The 23,507-nt window shown below is 41.3% G+C and overlaps 1 protein-coding gene across 6 annotated transcripts in view; it reads right to left on the bottom strand.

The window, feature by feature from the left end:
* ST8SIA1 (ST8 alpha-N-acetyl-neuraminide alpha-2,8-sialyltransferase 1) overlaps positions 1-23,507 on the bottom strand; it is a 208,918-nt gene that overhangs the window by 173,277 nt on the left and 12,134 nt on the right. For all 6 annotated transcript variants that reach the window (XM_074902312.1, XM_074902309.1, XM_074902314.1 and 3 more), the window contains exon 2: positions 220-364. In XM_074902312.1, coding sequence (XP_074758413.1) covers positions 220-364 — 145 coding nt within the window. The remainder of the gene's footprint in view (positions 1-219; positions 365-23,507) is intronic.

The following is a 23,507-nucleotide window of genomic DNA, read 5'->3' as shown; positions in this document are numbered from 1 at the left end:
GGGTGGCTCAGTCTCATCCCTTGTGTACATCCACACACCTGAGAAGTGGCCAGGGAAATATTAAATGCATGCAAACATTTTTCAGAACACAGAAGTAAAATAGGCAGCAGAGACTGTTCCTTGACGAATTAGCATTTAGCCTATTTATAATCAATTGCACCATGTTACCATTCAGTATATTAATACTTAAAGTGAAGAGAAAAAAAAAAGATTACTAACCTGTGGGAAAAGAGAGTAAGTTGCATTGTCAATAGTGACAGAATATAAAAATTCCCCATCAAACCAGAGATTCTTTCCCATCGGGGAGTTCAGCTTTGTCATAGCAAAGAGCTGCCCAGGGTCACAGCATTCTTCCAGCAGTTTCCTAGTGAAGGCAACCAAAAGAGAAAGAGCCATATTAATTAGAGCCTTGGCATGCCTTCTCTAATGACCACCCCTCACACCTGAAATCCTGCCACTGTCAGATGCTCCAAAGCAAGTCATTCATCTTCCCAGCCTGGAGATGAACCATGGGTGACTCTTTTTTTTTTACTTACAGAAGGGCCAGAAAACCTCACTTCATTTCAGAAAATCTTAGAAATAGACAGTAAAAAATTTAAATCTCTGTCCCTTCTGAGTGGCATGGAAATAGAACCAAGATTCAGCAAAAGAAACTCCATCCCTTACAACATATTATAATTAAAAAAAAAACCCACTGGTCTCTAACACATACAGAAATCAGAAAAGCGCCTTTGAAAACTAAATCTGAGGTATATGAAAATTCAGCAACAAACGTTATTTGTGAAGAGCAAGCCTCCTAAAACCCCCCAGTTACGTAACAAGTATGGAAAAATTTGGCATCTCTCTCCAGTTACTAAATATTCCAGTGTTACATTCACAGAAGTATTAGAGTCTGCCTTCTAACTGAAGCCCAACTTGAGTCATTTCAGTATGATATACATATACATAGTGGATATTATACTTCTTGTTTCCTCGCTGAAACTGCATATCCTCTTACATATTCATTTCCCCAGAATTATTACTCAGCTTAGGTAGAAATTGGAGAGCTGATGAGGTGGCTGGAGGTTGTATTGAGCAAAAATTCTGGATCACAGCAAACTCAGCAATTAATATCCTAAAATACAGAATGATAAAAAGTTCTATCCTATCTTTCCAAAGCCCAATGGAAGTAGCTCTCTATAGGAAGGGTGACACTTATACTAGTTTTTATATATAATAGATGTATGTAAAATATACATTGCAGAATTATGCCATTAGAGTAATTAATATATTATTATATACATTTCTCGTTTATTTTAAAGGGAATCCTAAAGAGACTGATGCCATTTCCAGTGGCTGCATAAGAATTGCAAGTGGCAGGCAAAACCATCAGTTATTAGTGACTACTAAAATGCTTGATATAGCTGTTCTCCTCTGTGAAAGAAGAGATACCATGAAGTCATTCACAGAAATGTTTACAATTTTTTAAGCTACTTTTCTTCTCAAAATTTGGATAACTTTTTAAAATCAGTTTTTTCTCCTATCAAAAATTAATTTTGCCATAACTTAATAGTTTTCTCCAACTGTATGAATACTATTTTCCATCTATACTTCAACTGAAAATTTAATGAAAAATAGAGTGGATGTGTTGTAATCTTAGCAGAAGAGGAAACAGCCTGAAAATGTTGCCTGGCAAACAGAAAACCTAAGGGTGTCAGTGCTATTTGTTAGCTTTCCCTGCTGGGGAACTTCCCATTTGTCCTGGCTCAGCTTCAGGGCAGTCCTGCCCTCACTGATACCCTGGGTCCCTGGGACACTTCCTCACAAAGAGGAAGGCTCTCAAGGGACAGCAAGGATGCAAGCACAGGGAAGCTGGACTGAGGGCAGGAGGTTCTCTCCTCTCCTAAAACAGGTACCTGACAGCAGCCTTTGCACATGATGTGCAGGCAGATTAAACTGTTAAAAGGAAGCAAATTACACAAGGTAACTGGGTATCACATTTTGTTGTAAGTTAAGTCAGCTTCCACGAAGAGTCACAAGGTAAACTCTCCCCCTATAATAGGCTGTCCCCATGGGCAGCCAAAGAGGTGACTGATGTTTATGAAGACTCAATCAGAAGATTGTGACAGGGTGCTTCATGGCTCAAAATTTCAATATTTGACCACACAGTGCTGCACTGCAGAGCATGAGGCTCCACCACATATCCAGACCTTACACTGTGAGGGTACTGGGCTGACAACCGCAGAGCATCCTGCTGGTCAGACTGAAGTGCTACAAGCACTAACTTGTTTCCATATGTTTTCTCCATACACACCTCAACTCCTCCACTGGTATAATTAAGTATTTCAGAAAAGATGTAAATCACTGTGCTCCAGTGCGTAAGTCAACCCCAAATTAGTGAAGTCTAGGACAAAACTGTGTCCAGTTCTAGACCCCACAATTCAGGAAAGATGCAGGCAGACTGAAGAGAGTCCAAAGGAGGGCCACGATGATGATCAAAGGCCTAGAAAACCTACCCTATGAGTAAAGGCTTAAGAAGTTAAGTCATTTCTCCCTGGAGAAGACAAGACTCAGGGGGGACCTCACCACAGTTTCCCAGTACTTGAAGGGCAGCTACAAAGAGGATGAAGGCTCTCTCTTCACAAGGAGCCACATGGAGAAGAGAAGGGGCAATGGATTCAAGTTGCACTGGGAGAGGTCTCATATTGATATAAGAAAGAAATTTTTTACAGTGACAGCAATCATTTCCTGGAACAACTTCCCCAGGGACATGGTGGAGTCCCCATCGTTGAAGGTTTTCAAGACGCAACTGGATCTCATCTAGGCTCCATTTCCCATGAAAGGTTGGACCAAGTGATCGTTCAAGGTCCCTTCCCACCTTGGCCAGTATGTAATTATGGAACTGTTTTTCCTTAGACTGCCCTTAGCAGAGCTGGTTTGTCTCCCCCTGAGCGGAACAGAACAATGTATTAGCCAGAGCAGCAATTTCCATTCCTAGAAACACGAGTGGGTCTATCTATACCCACCACAGACAGACTTCACATCATCCTCCTGCCGATGCCCAAATAAAGCCTTCATCACAGAACTGTGAAAATCAGACTAGACATTTGAAAACTCTTGTCAAATAACCTTTGCAAAACAGTTTAGGACAGGCATGGAACATTGTTCCAAATAAAAGATTTCAGAGTGGAGATTTTTCTGGCTGTCTGCAAACTCCAGCTTGCAGCCTTTGGAAAATTGTTCCTCTCTCTGTCAAGTGGAAAGAAAATAATCTTTGCCTATCTTTGCCCTCCTGTTCTTTGTATATTCTATCCCCACAGCAACTTTTTCAAGAAAGCATAAGCTAATCCAAGATCAGCGAGGGCCTCAACTCTACGTATAGTTGTTATACAACTGCATAACAAATCAAAATTTCCAAGTGAAATTCTGCAACTCATACCTTTTCTGGAAGTCTGGTCTGTGCAAGAAGCACAAAAATAACAGATAACTCAGTTGAAAAGTATCTAGGGAATGCTTCATAGTAATGAATCTTTCCTTAGCCATGGTAAACTGATGAGCTAAGGAACAGCTCTTTGTACAATTCCTCCCTACTTCCCATCTATTAGACTATATATATATACCTCCTCTTTCCCCTCCCCAAAAGTGCATTCTTCCGGTCACATTAAAACATTTAATAAACCTATTATGAAAAACAGTAGATGCTTCCTGGAAGGTCCAGTTAGGCAGGTCACTAGTTCAAGTATGCATCCTTATGTATTAGCACAAAAATCTTGCAGATTTGTATGTGCTTTCTGTCAGAAAAGAATAATGATTAAAACCCTCACATTATTAAATCTCTCCTTCTGATCCAAATCCCAAAACTACCAAGTGAGAAAAGCTCCATAGGAAAAAGTGCATTAAAAAGCAGAACAGATTCAAAGGCAAACCTAAAGCGGGGTACTTTGCAGGATCAGGGAATCTGAACTGATTTGCTGAGCTCGATTAAAATGTATAGCTAAAATGTTACTATAAACTTTGCAAAACTACAGCAGCTTTTAGCCAAGGACTTCAATTCACTGCAAGCAATCCTTCACTCTCAGGACATAAATAATATACCTTTGACTCAGTTATCTCCAATTCAGAGAAGACCTGTGTATGAGAGGAATTAAACAACTTGAATATTGGTATTGAAAAGGCACTGGGGGCCCTCAGATCTGAGATTACTTAAGGGACAAATCCCTACTTGTGAGAGAAGCAGGAGAAAAATTACTTCGAGAATCTCACTTCAGGCCTCTAAAATGTCAGATGGAACTGGGCACAAGCAGGTCGTTAACTACAAGGCAGCATGAGGTGGCTGTGCACCTCAACTCAAGGAGCAACCTATGCACAAGGAGGGAGATGAGCAGCAGTTTTGAGAGGTTAGCCCTATCCCCACGGGATACTTTGCTGAGGTTATACCAGCAGGCACTACACACTGAAAGAAGCAGAGTGAAATAGTTGGTGCCAAGGATCCTACATCCACATTACCTTATTTTCATGGGATAACTCTGGTCTGATTCCACAAAGAGCCTGTAGCACACTGAGTGCATTACTGAAGTGCTGTAACTGGGGACAAGTCAGGAGACTTGCCTCAAAAGCCCACTTCTGACAAAAGAGGTAATACAGTTGCACCCTCCTGCACCTAAAAGCAGAGAGGAAGCCAGACCTTCTTTCAAAGTCTAAACCTAAATTCATACATAAAGTCAGTGAAACAGCTTGCATAAATATCCCAAACTATGTATTCTTCATCTTAAATTAATGAACCTTTCAGTTTGATTTCAGTTTGCAGCCAGTTAATGCTTAATCTCACCCTGGTTTGACTCAGGCCAATAATGACTCAGTAGCTAGTTCCAACATCCCAAATGGCTTAAAACCAGCAAATATAAAATCTAAACACAGAAATGGGCAATTCCACAGCATGGGTTGTCAGCCAGGAGGTTAAAGGCCTTTAGCTATCTCTTCTCCACAGGTGGAGCAGATTCTGCCTCCCCAGCAAATCACTACTCCTCCAGCTCTTTGCCATGCCTGCCTTGTGATGTTGCGCTACATGAAGCACATAAGAACTGTCAGGGTTGTGCAAGGAAGGGGGACCAAAATTCTTCCTCTCAAATTTCTCCTTTTAATCCCATGCAAGGGGGATACCTCAATGAGGAAAAGATCAGGTTGATGGGGAGCCACTTGTCAGGCAGCAGGGCAGCTTCACAAAGGAGGACTGACGGCTTAAGCCTCATCTTAAATGGAGCAATGGGCAGAGGGTGCATGGTATGGCACAGCATATGGACTGTGGGGTTAAGAGTCCCAAGTGAGGCTGGTCAGGGCTATTAAGGCTTACTGGTGCTCTGACACTGATAACACTACCAACACCCCTTTTTCTCACTCAATGGGATAGAAATTTTATAGCAAATCACAGACACACATTTGTTGCACCTTGCACTGAACAGGACCCCGTCCAGGTCTGCAGAGCAGTGTCCCATGAAGGATTATGCTGCATGCATGGCGGAGGGGGGAGGACAATGGAGGCTACAGCTAGATGCTCCTCTGCAGGTCCCAGCAAGTACCAGCAGTCCCCATGCTGAACAAGGGCATTGATTCAACCATCACTCAAAAATGGTAACATGAAACTTACTATCACCGTTTCATTACAGTTTGTCTTTAATGGCAACATTAAAATAACAACCGAGGTTCAGGTTCAAGTTTGAGAAAAATAACTAGTTAAACAATTTGCTTTAGTCAGACTCTGCTCAGCTGCTTGGATTTAGCTGGTATCATGCTAGCCTATGTCCAGTGACTACAAAACAGAGACGGGAGCTGACAGCACAAGACTGCAACATTTGGTCTGACATAAACCTCCTTTTCTTTACATTGCAGTTCACATTCACCTCAACTTCCCATGTTTTGCTTTGGGATCAAATGAATCTGAACACCCAGAGAAAAAAATGAATCTGCCTTTGGAGTTTCAGCTGGTGTCGAGACAAAACCATCAGGCCCTCTTTCACAACCAGGGATTTGTGGCACTGCTGAAATCCAGAGTACAGGTGGTCGCTTGGGTTCATTACGGAAGGTATGCACAGCTCCATTTCAGTACAACTGCAAAATCGTTTCAATCTACACATCCCCCAGTAGAGGTAGGAGGACCTACTGATAGCCTCATGGACTCCTCAACTAAATCAACACCTATTTCCCAGCACATGCACACTTAAGAGATCTTGGGCTAACAACCCTATTGGAACTATTATACTTGATAAGGCTGAAACCAGTTTTGTTTCTGATGTGAAGGGGAAAGACCACTGGCTCTGTGTTGTGTGACTTGGAGATAACTCAGTGCATCCTTTAGCAAGTGGTGGTAGCAGAAAGGCGACAGCCTTTTCCATCCATCTCCCTAGAAAGTTCATAGCAGTTACTTGTGTTCTACCCACAGCTTTGGTACAGGGCCGGTTAGGTGTTTGAAGCAAGAGTCTGATGTGTGTGATAAGAGTTTCCTTACACTTGCTGTCTTCTGCCCTGCCTAAGGTGCAGGCTAGCATGCCTTGAACCCCTTGAATAGTAAGGTAGTTTAAACACCATGGAAAACGCAAAGCCCCAGTGACAAGTATTATATTGAGCTCTTTGGGAAAGAGAAGTTCAACGTGTGTGACCAAACCCAACTAATGATGTTTTCACATACTCAGAAGCCAAATGCCAACTGGAGCTACAAGCTCATGCGACCACACTGATTGTAACTGAATCAGTGAATTTACTGTTACTGAATGGCTTCTGTAGCTTGCTGTAGAACCATAAAATTCTCAGGCTGCCAGCTTGGAGCAAAAAATGACTACAAATATAGCCATTCATTAGCTACTGCCTACCACTGGAGATGCGATATGGGGCTAGATTTTTCTTGGATGGTGATGGTCATTGGATAGATAAGTTCAGGATGTGACTAGGTACAAACTTGCTCAGAATAATTCTTGATCTTCTGCATTTCTTTTAATCAGTGATCTGCAGGACATCATTAAAATATTGTTGATAAATTTTTCACATGAGAAAAGGAGCAGGGCCGTAACTGCACAGGCCCAGGAGAGAGCAGCCTGGGTTTCGTGCTAAGCTTCCTAATTTTTAATACAGCCATATGTGAAATCTCACATTTCGCAAACCATAGTGCAGGTTGCAGTTACAGATGGATGTCCCTATCCTGGGAAGCACTGTCAGCAAAAAGAGTGCTAAATAGTTAATCAGTTAAATGTGCTTTGGCCTTGGACATGGAATGCATGGGTGAAAACAGAGAGGTCATTTTGTCCCTGTAGTTGACAGGGTGTGACTACCCTAGAAATACCATTTCCAGGCTTGGAATATTTAGAGGTGGATTTGGAAAAAGAAAGACTAGCCATAGGAATGATAGAGGGAGTAAAAGACTGTTCAGTGCGAGAAATTCAGGAAACTCCAGCTTTCTGACTCATCAGAGGGAAGGTTGAAATTTGAGAAGACAGGGATCTCTTAAGGGAGGGGGGGAAAAATAATTTTTAAAAACATCAACCAAAACCTGAAGTTCCAAAATTTCAAATTCTAAACTGAGTGTAAATTTATTAAAGGCAAGGTTTTAGACATTAAGCAACAACTGTGGTTTCTCCCCTGCCACCAAAACTTCTTGCAAGAACATGTGGCTGTATTATTCTTACGGAAACATCACGGTGAAGACCTAATTTAGAGAATTTCAGAATTAGATTTTGAGAGTCATAGTGCTGGAGGTGGTCAGACTAGTTGTGTTTCAAAGCCACTATTGATATTAATCCCTAAAGTATTGGCTGTTCAGAAATTAATTGCCGATTTCAACCCGTATGTTTGAAGTGGCATATCTCAGCTCAGAATAAAATTTATTAATCGAAATAAAAAACATTAGAATCAACACATTTTTGCCAACGAGAAACAAGCATATTTATTCCGGTTGCATAAAATTCTGGACTTCTGGAGGCGATGAAGTCATCAAAGGCAGTTTCGGCCTCCCCTTGGTTTCTGAAGCATCTCCCGCACAGGAAGCTGTCGAGATGCTTGAAGAAGTGATAGCCGGTGGGCGAGAGGTCTGGTGAGTATGGTGGATGAGGCAGAGTTTCATAGCCCAGCTCGTTCAACCGTTGCAGTGTCGAAAGTGCAACGTGTGGCCGCATGTTATCGTGGAGGATTGAACCCTTTCTGTTGACCAGTGCTGGGCGCAGCTGTTGAAGTTTCTGGTGCATTTTATTGATTTGCTGGACGTACTTCTCCGCTGTGATCATTTTACCCAGATTCAGGAAGCTGTGATAGATTAAACCAGCAGCAGACCACCAGACAGTCAGCATGCCCTTCTTTTGTTGCAGATTCGGCTTTGGGGAGTGCTGCGGAGCTTCATCGTGGTCCAACCGTTGAGCCGATCGTCACCGGTTATCGTAGAGCATCCATTCCTCATCACACGTCACAATACGGTCGAGAAACGGGTCGTTCTGGTTGCAAAAAAGAAGCACTGATGACACTTCAAAACAGCGATTTCTGTGATTCTCATTCAATTCGTGCGGCACCCATTTGTCGAGCTTCTTCAACTTTCCAATCTTCTTCAGATGCTCAGAAACAGTTGATATGCTTACCCCGAGTTCTTTTGCAAGTTCTCGAATGGTTGTGCGTGTATCTGCTTCCACCAGAGCCTTCAATTCATCGTCATCAATAGCAGGACGTCCATGACCTTGATCTTCAAGGTCGAAATCGCCACGTCGAAATTTTTGGAACCAAAGTCGCACTGTCCGTTCATTAACACTTCCCTGGCTATATACCTCATTGCTGTTTCGAGCAGCTTGCACTGCATTATGTCCAAGTTTGAACTCATAGTAGATCCGTCAAAATTGTTGTTTTGAAATCTGAACTTCAAACCTCCAGAATTTGTCAAAAACACTGTTTGTATTATAATTTAATTATACAGCGTGAAAGTTCATAACATGAGCTTTTCAAAAATATGTAACAGTATGCCAGTCGAGAAGGTACTATTCCTGAAACATATACAATGAAAATCACATTACAAAATGGAAATTAACTTCCGAACAGCCTATATTTTGGCACCACACCTCTCTATAGCAGACTCCACCACACCTGAGATGCAATCTAAACTACCTTCAGCACAACTATTCAGGAATATGATTCTAAAATTGCCCTAAGGACATCATGGACACGTACCAAAAGAATATGAGAACAGCCAATGCAAATGCTCTTGATAGTCACAAAAGCATACCAAATTGTTTTTTTGGGAAAGCAGTACCAATTTAAGCTCTAACTAAAATTAAGACCTTTGCCAAAAAATCTAGATCAAGAAAACCCCATTCTGCACAGGTTCATTTCTGAAAATCCTCCAGTTACCTAAGCTTGAAGAATAGGTCTAAATGCAATGAAAAAGAAATATGAACAAGAGTGGACACCACAGAGCAGAACAGAGAGATAATCTGATCTACCTCCCAGCCCAGCTTTCTGCAATATGGTAAGATTTTATGAAGAGTAAAGTCATGACAGTTCTTCTCCTCACATGTATTATTATATTGCTTCTTATTATGAAACTTTCAGCCTATTTCAGATGCCCCCTGCAGCAATTTCTGGTGTCTGGACTTTACGAGGATCATGTCATATTTCCCCCATCTTCCTCAAGAGAGGAAAGATGTCAGGACAATAAAAAGGTCACAGGCAGCAGCAAATCATGTACTGACTGCCCGGCACTGCAACTTGCATGAAAGGTAAGAGGTTGCAGAGACCATAGATACTTCTCAGAATAAAGACACTTCATGAAAACCACCTTCATTAGCTTTGCTGTATGTGACATTTTAAAATGAGTAAGAAATTTTAACTATGAACTGCTGGATAATTGGCTACAAATTGCCAAATTAATACTGGGGGGGGGGGGGGTGGTGTGGAATTATGAACTCAAGCACTTTCATCTTCTCTGCATCATCAGCACCTTTTCCTTAGAACCTTCTTCCAGGTCTTTTTGAGGTGCCCAAAAGGGAAACAAAGTACTTTATGGTATCTTTGGGTATTCACTATTTGTTTTTAAATCACTGAACAAAACATTTGGTGCCACCCATGTAGTATAGTTAGCAGTTCTGTTTTCCAGACTGCAAAAGAAAAATAAAACAGTTTTTTAATCCTGCGTGTTAGACTACCCTATCCTTGCTACCCTGACCCAGTACAAACCCTGCTGCTTTGCAGTAGGGAAAATCTGAGCTGTCAACCACTGCAGCACATCATCCTAATCTGTGACTGATTTTGTCCAACTTCTTTTTTTCTTGAAAGTGATATCTTTTTTCCCAGAAATGTTCAAAGTATCATAGAAAATGTGGGTTTTTTCTCTACCTTCCTTCCAAACAAAGATAGACTTTGTGCTTAAAATTTCAAGGGTCTTAAGTCTTTTATCCATTTCCAGAAGACAGCAGTAGCAACAGTATTATTTGATGCACCGTGTAATTCCCCAAACTTGCCTAAAGTTCTCTCAAAACTAAACTGGCTCAGCTCAACCTCTGAAACTTCAGATGATTTTGGATTCTTTATCATATTCTCCTTTGAATTTAAAAACAAATTTCAGATAATGTGATAAAGATACACAGTTACTTTAGTTGATTACATATTCGCTCTCTCTCATCAAAACCCTGCATTTTAAGAAAAGTAATTGAAAGGATATATTTTTCTACCACTGTAAACAAACATGATGATTCTCTTAATAGCCTCACATCAATTTATTCCACACCTTCATTAATATTGCAAGTGCAAAAGAGGACTGAACTGTGCAACAGTAAGTTGCAGAAGTACAGATGAGACTAAAATTTGTCAGGAATTATCTTTGTTACTGAACAATGTTCATGAACTAGAAGAAACCAGGGTATTTCTCAGTGAATAGAAGTCTATCTGAACATCTGACAAGCCTTAAGTTTACCTTTCCCCTTGCCAATTCTTTTACTTACAAACTGAGCAGATTTGATCTGGAAAGCTATTTAAACACAGAACTGTTAGCCTCTTTACAGAGAAAATAGATTTTGGTTCATGCAAACTTGCTTCTAACTGCGATGCACAAAGTCTGCTTATAAACTCTGAAACACAAATTATAGAGCATGAATTATAGAGCATGAATTCTAGTATTCAGTCAGATGAAGTTTTTCTGAGACTCTCATACCAGATGTATAGCTATATATAAGGAAACCTCCACAAGCTGTGACTTGCAATAGCAAAAGCAGCACCGTAGTGCTGCTTTATTACTCGTGCAGTAAAATCTACTAGAACACAGGATGCCTTCCAGTTGTCTGTATTGTTCCCAATGAAATCCCAATCACATCCAGAAAAGACAGAAGCAGTGACTTGTCCTCTCACCTAGGAACTGCAACAAACAGCCACATTCCCTTGAGAAGTGATGAATCTGAGCATGAGCTGATGATTTCTGGGCAGTGGCAAGCAGTTCAAGAGAAATGACCTCACATGATAACTGGAATTCACTGGCACTGTACCAGACCCCTCCTATGCTTTGCTAATACCATCATCACCAGCTCCTAAATACAACAACTGTGTTTGAGGGCCCATCCCGGGGAAGAAACAGGGTTCATCTCACTTAATTTACAGTATTTGAAATGTAAACACCTCTACCCAAGTCAGTCTGAGGCATACCATAGCCGAGATAGCTTCTTTTAGGGTGCGATTCATCTCAATCTAAACACCTACTTCCTCTCCAGTGGTCATAAAGAGACCGACTACCTTAGATGGAGACATCTATGTTTGGTAGTTGAATTCCAGACCTGCTGCTTCAGACCCTACAAAGCCTGTCAAGGCTTCTGCATTTAACACAAGCTGCAAGGGAGAGACTGTAGGTCTTCTGCATGTCTACAGCATCTCACAGAAGAATCCTATTTGCCCGCAGCATCACCTAATGGTCTCCCTCACAGTGAGCCATAGAAAGATGAGATGGCACAACTGCATGAGCTGGTAGTTTTGTCAGAGAGAATTCGAAGCAAAGGGGAGCAGGGCAAGGGGAATAGATAAATTGCTTCACGTGCTATTCTTCTTTTTTTTGATCTTATAGACCTGGCAGGAGGAGAGCAGCTTTCACAGAGATGAGGTGAAATTAATGAATTGCTGTCTTGCAAAAAAGCAGAACCATCAACCGAGACAGAAAGTTACAATACACTACGGTGCTGCTGCAGGGGGGGAAATGAGTTGTTCTTACCACTTCCCTCATTCCTTTCAGCAAAATTGCTGCTTGCTTTGTGCCACTACAAGCACAAGGAAATACTCAGCTTCAACAAGGGCACAGCACAGCTGTATTCTTCCAGGAGAAGGAGATTCACTAAAAATAAATCGAGCAGCTCTAATCTTACATTTGAGCTTGTACTATCTAGAGTGATGATACATACCACCTATATCTAAGCAGTCAATTATCACACTATAGTGACTTTTTCACCTGCTTCTGCAACCCAAATAAAAGCCCTGTTGGTATTATATAACGCTCCTCACAGAAGTCCTCCACGATCCAATCCAAGAAAGTCCATAGGGAGCTTTTTACTAATTTGATCAATTAAAGTCATGTCCCTCCAGAGAAGGTAAAATGGCCAGAAAAAAAAAAAAAAATATTTCCTCCATTACACAGATTTAAACATCTTGAAATGCCTAAAAACTGAGACCACAGAATGGAGAGGGATAATACCCCAGTGGTCATTCTGAGTGTTTTTTGATGCAAAAACTGTAGGTAAGCAGGCAGCCATTGCCTATACATGTTGTAGAGACAAGAATATGTAAAAATATCCCATGAACAGGTATGAAAGAGCAATACATTTTCAAAGGCATATGAAGCTGCACATTTGGGAGGAAGCTTTAACCCATCAAAGACATATGAATAGATCTACAGCTCAAGGAAGCCCAGTTTTGTTCCTCTCACTTTTCAGAATCTGCCTCCCCCACATCTTCAAACTATCAGTTGTTTAGCAGAGAGAAAAAGTTTTGCCTGGTTGTGAAGCATCCATCTTACACCCCACCAGCTAGCAGGACGAGCTGATCAGCCAAACAGGAAGCCAAATAAAGTAAGAAACCTCAGTTTTGATCTCTCTCTTCTATCCAGCTGCTAGTTTTCATGAAATTTGTAGGAAATGACTACCTTTAAGACCTCTATTATTCTGTCTAATTTGGATAAAATTCGCCAGTAAGACAAATTTCATAAAGGGGGTAGATTATGATTGAGATTCCAGTCATACATATCACATTTCCTACTGTCTGGGGGGAGGGGAAGTCAAATAAATGCCAAATAATGCCTTGCTTTAGCTTTCTTAAAAAGGACATTGACAAAACTGTGTGTTCTTTGTTGCCCCTGTATACCCAGAATTATACACCAGTTAAGCCATAATAGTCAAATTTGGATGAAAGCCATGATTTAATGCACCATCAAGCACTGACACTGGACTTCTCTTACAGCCGGAGTTGCTGCAACTATCAACATCACTTTTGAAAACAGCTGATGATCAGTTGGCCAAGTATCCAGAGATATTTCTGAACTGAGTTCAGTGATCCTTCTGTGTGCTGACAGATAGCTTCTAATGATGAAAATGAATGATAAAATTATCACAGGTTAAAATAGAGCCATTTAACTGAAACATACCTTGAACTTGTACTTCTGCTGTTTGCAGTTACAAGTTTTGCTTTTGAAGCAGTTTTGCTAACATGGTTTAAATATTGCCCAAGTACTAGGTACTATAAAATCAGTTTCACTGACGCAAATACTTTACTAAATGCAGTAAAAGGATTAAAATAAAGGAAAGGCATGTCCAATTTGGAATGTCTTTTCATCAGAAGCTCCAGTTCCAAGTCTTTAAGTGACTTCCTCTGGTAAAGCCACAGAAAAAAGTTAAATGGCAATCATCTTGCACTTATTTTTGACTCCATCGTATTTTAATTCTGGCTGTTGCCAGAATTTCAGACTTACTGAAATCAGAAAGGAGCTCACCAGCTCCAAGTTGAAATGAGTCTGTTCTTACAGGGAAGATCAGCTGAGATGCTTTCACTAGTTATCTCCAAACACCTGTCCAAGGAACGAGCGGCAACATACCCTCTCTGTCTTCACAGCTTGGTCTCCTGTAGGCCCAGCAAAAAAAAAAAACCACTAGTTTACTGACGATCATCAGGATATGCTGCAGACCAGGGACTCTGGTATGATAAAACAAAGGCAGAAGCAATCGCTAAGCCTGTTGCTGGGCCACAAAATTCCTTTTTGCAACCCTCGTACTTCCATTCTCAATGGCTGAATGACAGCTATGTGTTGTATTAATTGACTCATGATGCAGGAGCACTTAGCGGTTGAAGCCCCATTTTGTACTCACAGAACCGTCTACTGGCATGTTTCAACTCTTGGTGTTCTTCCTAAGACACTCAGGCTACCAAAACCCAGCCACTGCACAGTTCAGCATCTATTTTATGTTGATCATCTAGACTTTCCACAGTCAACAGAAGGACACTTAACCCTACCCTAACACAGGTATCTAAGGCAGAAGAGAGTTGTCAGTACCTGCAGGTACCTCTGCCTGTTCATTAATTTTAGCAGGAGGAAACTATAGTAGGAGTACTAACAAAAAAATTTAACTTTCGGAGAGTTAAAGTAAGTGTAATGAACCACAATCTGCTATATCCATAGGTGACTATACATCATTAAAAACTGTTGCTTATCTCCTGGTCTAGACAACAGGAACACAGTCACAGGAAAGTGATTTTTTTTTTCTTTCTGAACATATTTCAGTAACAAAACCTGTCATATGCTTTACTCGCTCTAGCACCTCATGAGAAAGGATAAAATGCTGATGCAGAAGTAAACTTTTGCCGTTTGCTCTCAAGAGTGCTGACAACTTACTGACAACTCCATGAAAGGTCTTTTGTGATTACTTACAATATGATCAGACCTCCACTCTCACCAATGCTCACTACTGCAAAGTAACCTAACAAGAGGTATGGAAGAGTCCAACAGACATTTTCCCACTTCCCACCCACATCATCTCATTTCTGAGTCACACCACTCCTTCACTGGCAACCTAACGTGAGCCAAGTCCCTTTGGCTAGAGTCACAGTTCACTATTCACCACAACTTTGATTCCAGGGTGTATAAAACATTCAGAATTTCCTGGGTCACACTTAAGTAGCTGGGACCTAAGTACTACATGTTTTCTCCAAACACATACTCTGCATTTCTATTAAGTCAACTGCTGTTTTCAAAGGACATGCAGAGGCTTATCATCTGGCCGATTCCAGACCGTAAGAGGAGCTGGCGGGATCCCCCTGAACACTTGCCTCAACCAGCTAGAAAGAATTTGCCAGTGTAAACAGGGAGCATAAACCTGGCCTTTCAGGGCAGATATTCACATGGCACTGAAAGCAAGTTTTTGAAACTCCCAATTCCAGAGCTCCCAGAATTTCACAGACGCATCCCTACATCTTGTTAGGGCTCTGAAACAGTTCTTGACATAATTCGAACAGCTTCAGCTACCAAGGTCATCACATATTTACAACTCCAGCTTCTAACTCACTGCACACTATTTTGCCCTTACCATTAAACAACTGATATTTGGCAGCACTCACTGCAAACACGGAATTTCACACCACACCACAATGTTTAGTGGTTTGGGATTGGTTTTGGGGGCTTGAGGGTGGGGAGGTTGCCTAAACAGGCACCAAAGAAGCAGCAGAAGTAGAAAACAGGCAGTTGTTTTGCAGTGAAAAAGAAAAGTTGAGGAGGAGGCAGGAACCACGTTTGAGTCTATCCTAACCTAACTAGTTTGCTGCACTATGCTCTGTGCTGCTGGAAATAAGTCAGGAATGCACAAACCCCATCACCGAAGCATTCAAACAGCTTCCCTGGGGATAAACATGATTTATGTACTAAGCTCTTTTAGGCCAGAAGTCCCGGCAAAATAAAAAAAGCAACATATCCAACCTCACCACTCTATCTAATCTGGTGGCCTTTAAGAAGTTAACACTAAAGGCGAGAGAAAAATTCCTGAAAGCCTGTAAAACACAAAACTGCAGATTACTACATGCTACAACTCCTACCTAACTTTGCTAAGATGTTTATTTTCCATCTACCTCTCCCGCCTCTGCCATCTGCCAGACCTGCCCCCAGTTACACAATCACACCTCCTCTGCACAGGCACACATGCCAAGTGGGCGGTTTTGGGAAACCCTAGGGTATCTGTGCTGGAAAATAGCTTCCCTACAGCTATGGTAAATGTTCCTGTCAGAATTCAGATCTGGGGTTTTACTTTCCCTCCTCTTTCTGCTTCACTGGTTGAGAGTTTTCCATCCTTCTTAGACTTCTTTATTCCCAAAAACTCAGTTACAGGATTCATTTAGAGTTAAGGCAGTAAATAGGTGAACTGTTGATGTTTAGGTAGCTGCCTGGCATACTACAGCAATGCAAACCATGCTACTTTGTAATGACTGCAAGAATTATGTATAGTGCAACATTACAAAATTCTAAATAAAAGTGAAACCTGAAGCATTTGACATACACAGCCACACATATCACAGGAAACTATTTTTGCTTGAATGACTGTTGAAATCCTACATTTAATTAGCTGCCATGCTCTAGTTTTCACAGACTACCCACAATCCAAAGAAATCTATAATAATAAAAAATACTGAAACTAGGTTCTGAAAAGAGCTGAAAGGGGAATTTATAAACCAGCAGTGACAAACAAGACATAAAACTCACAGCCATGCAAAATCTCTCAGGCTACTGTGTCCAAGCGATCCCACTGAACAGGAAAGGGTAAGAGGAGTTGTACCACTCCTAAAGAATTAGGCAAACTCTGGAGCTCCAACAACCAGGGCTCTTCTCCATAGTGAACAGGCAGCAAGCTGAAGTGTAGTGCAAGCTGAAGTGTAGTGCATCTGCTCAGACCTTTTACCTTCATCTCATGGTAGATAATCACCATGGGGAACAAACTATTTCACGACAGCAGAGACATCCTTTAACCACTGTCAAGTAGCACTCTTCTGCTCGATGGAGGATCATCTTGTTTCCCATCCACCTTCTGCCTCTCATAATCTATTGCTTCACCTCCAGCTGTGGGTAGTCTTGAGTAACTCCCCATCTCTTCTACAAACAGAGCAGTAACCTGAGTTTATTTTACCCAGATGTCCATGTTGGCAGTTCCAGAAGAGCAAGGCATAATGCTGGTAACAGAAACCTCCTTTAAACAACCTGAGGTAGTCTCCGGATCACAAACTGTGGGTCCACTAGACTTACATCTCCCTGACATCTATAGGAAGAGCAACACAGAGTGATGACCTGGCAGATTTCTGGACTGTGTCAGGGATAATTTTTGATACAGGTATTAATGGGTCAACTTACAGCAGGATCTACTATTCACTAACAAGGAAGCACTGGTTGGGGATGTGATAATCAACAGAAACCGCCGCCCATGAAACAGTGCCATTCACGATCCTGAGGGGACTGAGGAAGGAAAGTAGCAGATTATAAAATTTATTGTTTGATCTTGAACTCATCCATTTGGACTGGAAGTAGCTCATAATGATTTATGAGTGCTGTGGAAACTACATGTCAAAAACAAGGGTCCCATAGCAGAGACATGGAGCAGAGGCAGTCCCTGGCCCCAAGAGATGGTCACCCAGAACAGTCTCTCTTTCTGACCACTTCATCCCCAGCTTGCTGGGGCAGCACTGGACTGATTTCATGATGAACCAACAATAGACTCCAGTACAGTTGCTGAGTTTGTGGTTTTTTCTTCCCACTACTGAGTGAACATGAGAAATGCATCCTGTCAGGCAGAGAAATGTTTATCTCTGTGATCAGCGTGAGAAGACTTTCATGTTCACATCTATGTTCACAGAAGTTAATCCAACATTTGCTTTCTAGGAACGCTTTTGAGTGAGGCTTTCATTACATTCAGAGCTCCAAGGCCTGAAATAAGCTGGTGAATATTCACACAGCATCTGAGAGCATCCAGCAACTGGGCAGTGCAACTGACAACTTTTTAGGTCTCAAACCTGTCTTGAAAACTCACCTTGCATGACAAGTTATAGAGCTATATTTAATCGTGGGAATGTCCTTCAGTTGGTCTATGCTACTCATCTCAAGAAATTCAAGCAGTTAATTATTTAGAAAGAAGAATATTTCAGAAATAACAACTGAACAATTTTAAATAGCAATAATTTAGTTTCCACAGTAATTAAACTGTTTACTACAGACCGGAAGATGAGCTATTTAGTTTTCAATGGCATGATGACATTTTGTTTCCTGGTACAATGTTACAGTCTAAAAATAAATGAGATAAATAAGCAGATTAGTATCAAAAAAGTACACTAGCTGAAGAGGAATGTAGTTGGCAGGAATTTTAATTGATTAAACAGCAATCTAAGAGAGAGACATATACATTTAAGAACTAAACATTCTAAGAACACCTGCATTTCCTAAATTAAGCATAATGAAGGTTAAGAAGGGATTGATTATGCATGCACCAAAAAATATAAAAAGTTGTTATAATTAACAGCAATTTTGAATGAGGTATTCAGCTAAATTACTGAAGGGTACACCTCGTAACTATAAGAATCTGAGACACTGATTTATTTGGGAGATTATACTACATATCCCTATCCATTGCATGACTTTCTCTGCAACATTTGGTGCCAGCCCTTGACAGAGGAAACTAAACTAAATGGACATGATCTAGTAATCTGTCCTACTAAAGACATTTCTGTGGTTTTATGCACTGTAAAGAAGTCTGTTATCAACTGATTTATGCCACACACTTCTTACAAATCGGGGGGGTGTGGAGGGAGGGAGGACCTGAGACATAAAATTTCATTGCTTTCCACTCTGCCTCCTGCCCAGAGATCAATCTGGAGAAGGTGCTGGCATTTGACAACCATAAGTGTAGAAGCTCCATGTCTGCCCCCACAAATCCTTCACCTTCCTAGAACTGTTCCACAGTTTGGAACCAAAACTAGCCAAGTGCTGGTGGCCAAGGAATTCTGGAATAGCTGAATAGCCTCAGCACAGTGCAGTTTTGAGTCCCTGTTTCTAAAGATACATTATCGATTTAATGCCAATCATGTGTACAACCCTATTAGAACACCAAGTGAAAAAATCATCTCCGAAGAAATGCTATGGGTGGCATCCAGAGAGAACAAAGAGCGCCTTTGTTTTTAAGTCTCACTCCAGAACCATAGTAAACAACCCCAGTTTTAGATACAAGAAATCAAAAGAATTTTCCATTGTAATTCATCATCCCTAAGCATGAGCTGCCAGTGTCCCAGAGGACAGTCTAAACCTCAGCAAACAAAGTTCACCAGATAACGTCTGTGGATTGTCTACTTGGCAATATGCAATCACAGAATGAAAAAAAATAGAGCAACAAATGCTGTTTTCCTATCTTATTGCTAACCATATGGGCATTTTCCCTACCACAGCTCTTAAGTAGGACAGGTACCAGAGATAGCTGCAGTGAGTGGGCTGTACTCCACATACTTCATCACTCTCCTTCCAATCTCAACACTAAGTCATCTCTAAAGCAAAATCATTGCTACTCCTCTCATCTTGTAGCATAAAAGTGCCCTCTCCTGTAAGAGTCTCATAACCTCTCTTATACCTTACACAGGCCATTGAAACTGGACCCTCAATTTACTCAAGTGATCTGCTCCCACCTGATACCTGATCTTCCTAATTGAGATTGTAATTTGACCCATGTTGTTTTAATTAACTGTTACCTCCTTGGGTTATCTTGCCTAACTGAGCTGTTCTTAAATTGTCCGCTTCACTGAATGTTTAATTCTTAATTGATTGCCCTTCTGATTTATCCACATATTTGTTCTCAAATTTCCTAATTACAGTCTTTCTTTCTCTGCTATACCGCTTCACATAAATGTTGCTTTACTTTATTCTCTGCTTTAATATTTCTTCTTCTTTAGTGCCCCTGCTATTACAAACTACTTGCTTCTATTGTGTTAAACCCTACGAATCTTCCACCTCCCTTCCAACCTGCTATGCCCTCTCCATCTCACCACCTTACCATAACACCTCCCACCTTGCCCTCTAAGCACATATAATTCCTCTCCTTCTGGAGTACTCTACTCCACAATCCATTTCTCTCCTCCAATACAAGGGTTCTGACATGTTTCCCAATAGAAAACTAAGTTTCTAAGCAAGAATAAGAACATATGCAGGAATATGTCCTATCCCTGAGAACAGCCAGCAACCAGAACAAGACTAATGTGGGGAGGGGAGAAGGAATATTGTACGTGGTTTGTTGCAGGCACACTCTTGTCCTTGAGAATATGTGAACTGGTCTGCTCCCAGCTTGATGGCTCACTATGGTTTATGGTTTGGTCTGAGCTGGGCTCCAAGCGGCGAAGGCCTGTTAGGAGGAGGTCTGGCAGCTACAGGAAGCGGCCTGCCCTTAGCCACAAAGAGGAGGCTGTTCCCCACTGAGCAAGGGATGGCACAGCCTGGCCCAGAAAAGCTGAAGAAGCCAGAGAGGCAGGACTCCAGCAGCCAGCAAGCAATTCTGAGAGTACCTGGGAGAAAAGGATGTATTTTAGATAGGCATGGCAAACAAAGCTTAAGTGAGGGCACTGGCTGACATACCTGTCTGCTCCGCCTCGCACACTTCTGAATTTGTTGGTTAACTTCAGCAACATTTGGAAAGGGAAGAGGGAAAGCATCAAACATGAACAAGATCCTACAAGTTTTGTTAAAACTTGGGTAAAAGGGAGACCCAAATTCACAAGCCTCAGGCCAGCAGAGCCATGCACCCTGCCCAAGCGTGGCCAGCTGCTCTGTCAGCGCACGCTGTCTCTCACTGTTACTGATTTTATTATGAACTGAAATTAAATTGTGTTTTGATTTTAATATAAGTATAGAATTAAGAGATATTTTAGTAAAAATCATTTTACATTTATTGTATTTTGAATCTAGCAACCGACTGCTACTCTAAAATCCCCTGTACAGCCCCGTACCAAGGCCAAAGGGATTGGTCATAATTGTCTAGTAGGAATGGTTAGAACCTAGGTAACAAAACACAAGGTGATTTGTAAACTGATTTATAATACATACATAGGACTAGAAGAATGCAAGTAGTTGTCAAGGTCCAGAATTAATGGGAACTGAGGGCAGTAACCGTAACAGCTTGCGGGTACCTGACAAGAAAACTGTGTCCTTAAGTAAAAGGTAATTCCGGCAGGGGGAGATCGCGACCACTGACTCATGGACCACCTACTCACATTACACCCCAGAGCCATTTCTAGACATTTCTAACCTTTACTGCGCAGAATCGGAAATAGGAGGAGAATATGTTAATGATTTCTTGGAAGTTGTATGTTTATGTATGAATACTTAAAGAATATGTATGAGTAAGTTCTATATAAGGTGTATGATTCTGGTGCCTGGTGTGCGTTGCTGGTGAGAACACTCCCCTACTCGTCCGGCCGTCAATAAAGGAGTGTCTGCTTATCTACATCACATTGGTGTCAATAAGTTCTTATTCCGGATTTTCAGTAACAACTCCACAGTCATGTCACAAGGGACAAAAGGAGATGAGGGAACTGGGACACGAGCAGAGCCTAATTAGCACTGCTATTTATAGAACAGCTTAATCCTTAAATTGGGAAGAGATGCTGGTGACAACTGAGATGCTTTTGGAGTTGATCCAAAGGTAATCCACTTCAAAAACACCAGGGCACAAGTTAATCTCAAGCCAGCGCAGCCTGCAATGTCACCCGTGACTAAGCTCTCACAGGACAGCATCCACAGCCACCACCTGGGCTCCAGGCAGGGAGGGATGCAAGGGCCCAAGAAAGGAAACGGACTAAGAAACTTTAAGTGTACCTCTGCACTGGCACACTAGTAACATTTCTTTCCCTTTCTAACACTGGGACAGTCTGGATATTATGGCATAAGACAGCAGTGGATCCCTCCAGCAAAGAGCTGCTAAAACAGCAACAGACACCAGTGTTCAAAGGAAGTTCTGGTAAGCAGAGAAGACATTAGGACATCACAGCAATGCTGGCTGTAGAGAATAACTTTGAGTAGAGTCTTCAGGAACTTCTTCAGTTTAAAATAAATAGATGACCAGTACAGGTCTGCTATCAAGACACTCAATGTCATACAAACTTTGATAAACAAAGAAAGAAATGTTCTGTCTTGAGACGAGGCACAGCAGCTTCCTCAGGGGAAGGACAAGCCCAGAGTACCCAAAATACTTTGCATTGTGAAGACCATTTATGGTCTTTTACAGTATCAATATTTATAAGATGCTGCTAAAAAGAGCAAGCAAAAATCCTAAACAAGCCTTCAAGCAATTATTGCAAGAAATTGCCTGAGGATAAAAGTAAAAATTCATTAAATAAATAATTCAACCTACTTAGTCCTTCAACTAGGCATCTTGATAGGAATATTGCCTGAAAGTTGGTTTAAAAATACTTTTAAATCACATTTTTGTGTTCAATGCCTAGTCCAGAACCTGTGTGTTCTTGGAGATTTTCCTCCCTGCTACATTCAACCCATTTACTTTAGACCCGAAGAGGTGATAATGACAAAGCCTAGCTATTTATTCATTAAACTTGTTGAAAGCTCACCTGTTCTTAGCAGTTATCAAACTGTTTAAGAAATATCTGCAGACTGGGGACATTTCCTGAGTGGAAACAACTCAGGACTTTTAAGATTTCTTTTTAACTTCTCTAAGGCAAAATAAGTTATAGATCTTAAATAGAAAAGAGTAAGAGTCTCACAGGACAGATTACACAGCCATACAACACACCACCTGAAACCAAATGATTAAGTCAAACCTGGGAAAGAACTTACTAAGCTCTACAGTCCTGAGCAAGCTCATATTCATCGAGGCTGATCCATGATTTCAAGTGAAAGCACACTACACACACACTCCTTGTCATGCTACAGAGAAGACAGTCTGCACCCCACTGGAAACCCCACATGCCCATTTGCCCCCAAGCCAACAGAGGTAACTTTGCTTTTCTCCGTGACAGAGATCTGCTGTTCCGCAGCAGAAGAGAAAGCAGAATTTGTACTAAACTTCTAAAACAAACTGACAGTGTAACTACTCAGGGCAGCCAACACATTCTTCCACATAGTAGGGGGCGGAAGAACAAGAAGTTCAACCCTCCTAGAACAAGACTTTCACTAGCAATGGCCTGTTTGACAAGTGAAGCACAAAACAGATTTCTTAAAACAACACAAGAGAAAGCACTGTGTTCACTCATCAAAGACCCACAGCAAAAATAAACACGTTATCACATGCTGGACCTATTACTGAACTACACTAGATAAGTGTTTTCACTTGTTCTGTTGTCTAAACAGAACTATCAAAACACATGATTTCTCTAATGATAGGTTTACTTTTTTGTTGTTGTTACCATTTTTGGATCAGCTAGCTCAAGTTCCACATTCTTGTGTTCCCTTCTGGATACGCTTACACATTTAAAGGCAATGACTGGAGTGGGAAAGAAAATTATCTCATGTGCATTTAGTATGTCCA

Source organism: Athene noctua, chromosome 3, assembly GCF_965140245.1.
Source record: "Athene noctua chromosome 3, bAthNoc1.hap1.1, whole genome shotgun sequence".
In the NCBI taxonomy this organism is placed as follows: Eukaryota; Metazoa; Chordata; class Aves; order Strigiformes; family Strigidae; genus Athene; species Athene noctua.
This window is presented reverse-complemented; position numbering and strand designations above follow the sequence as displayed.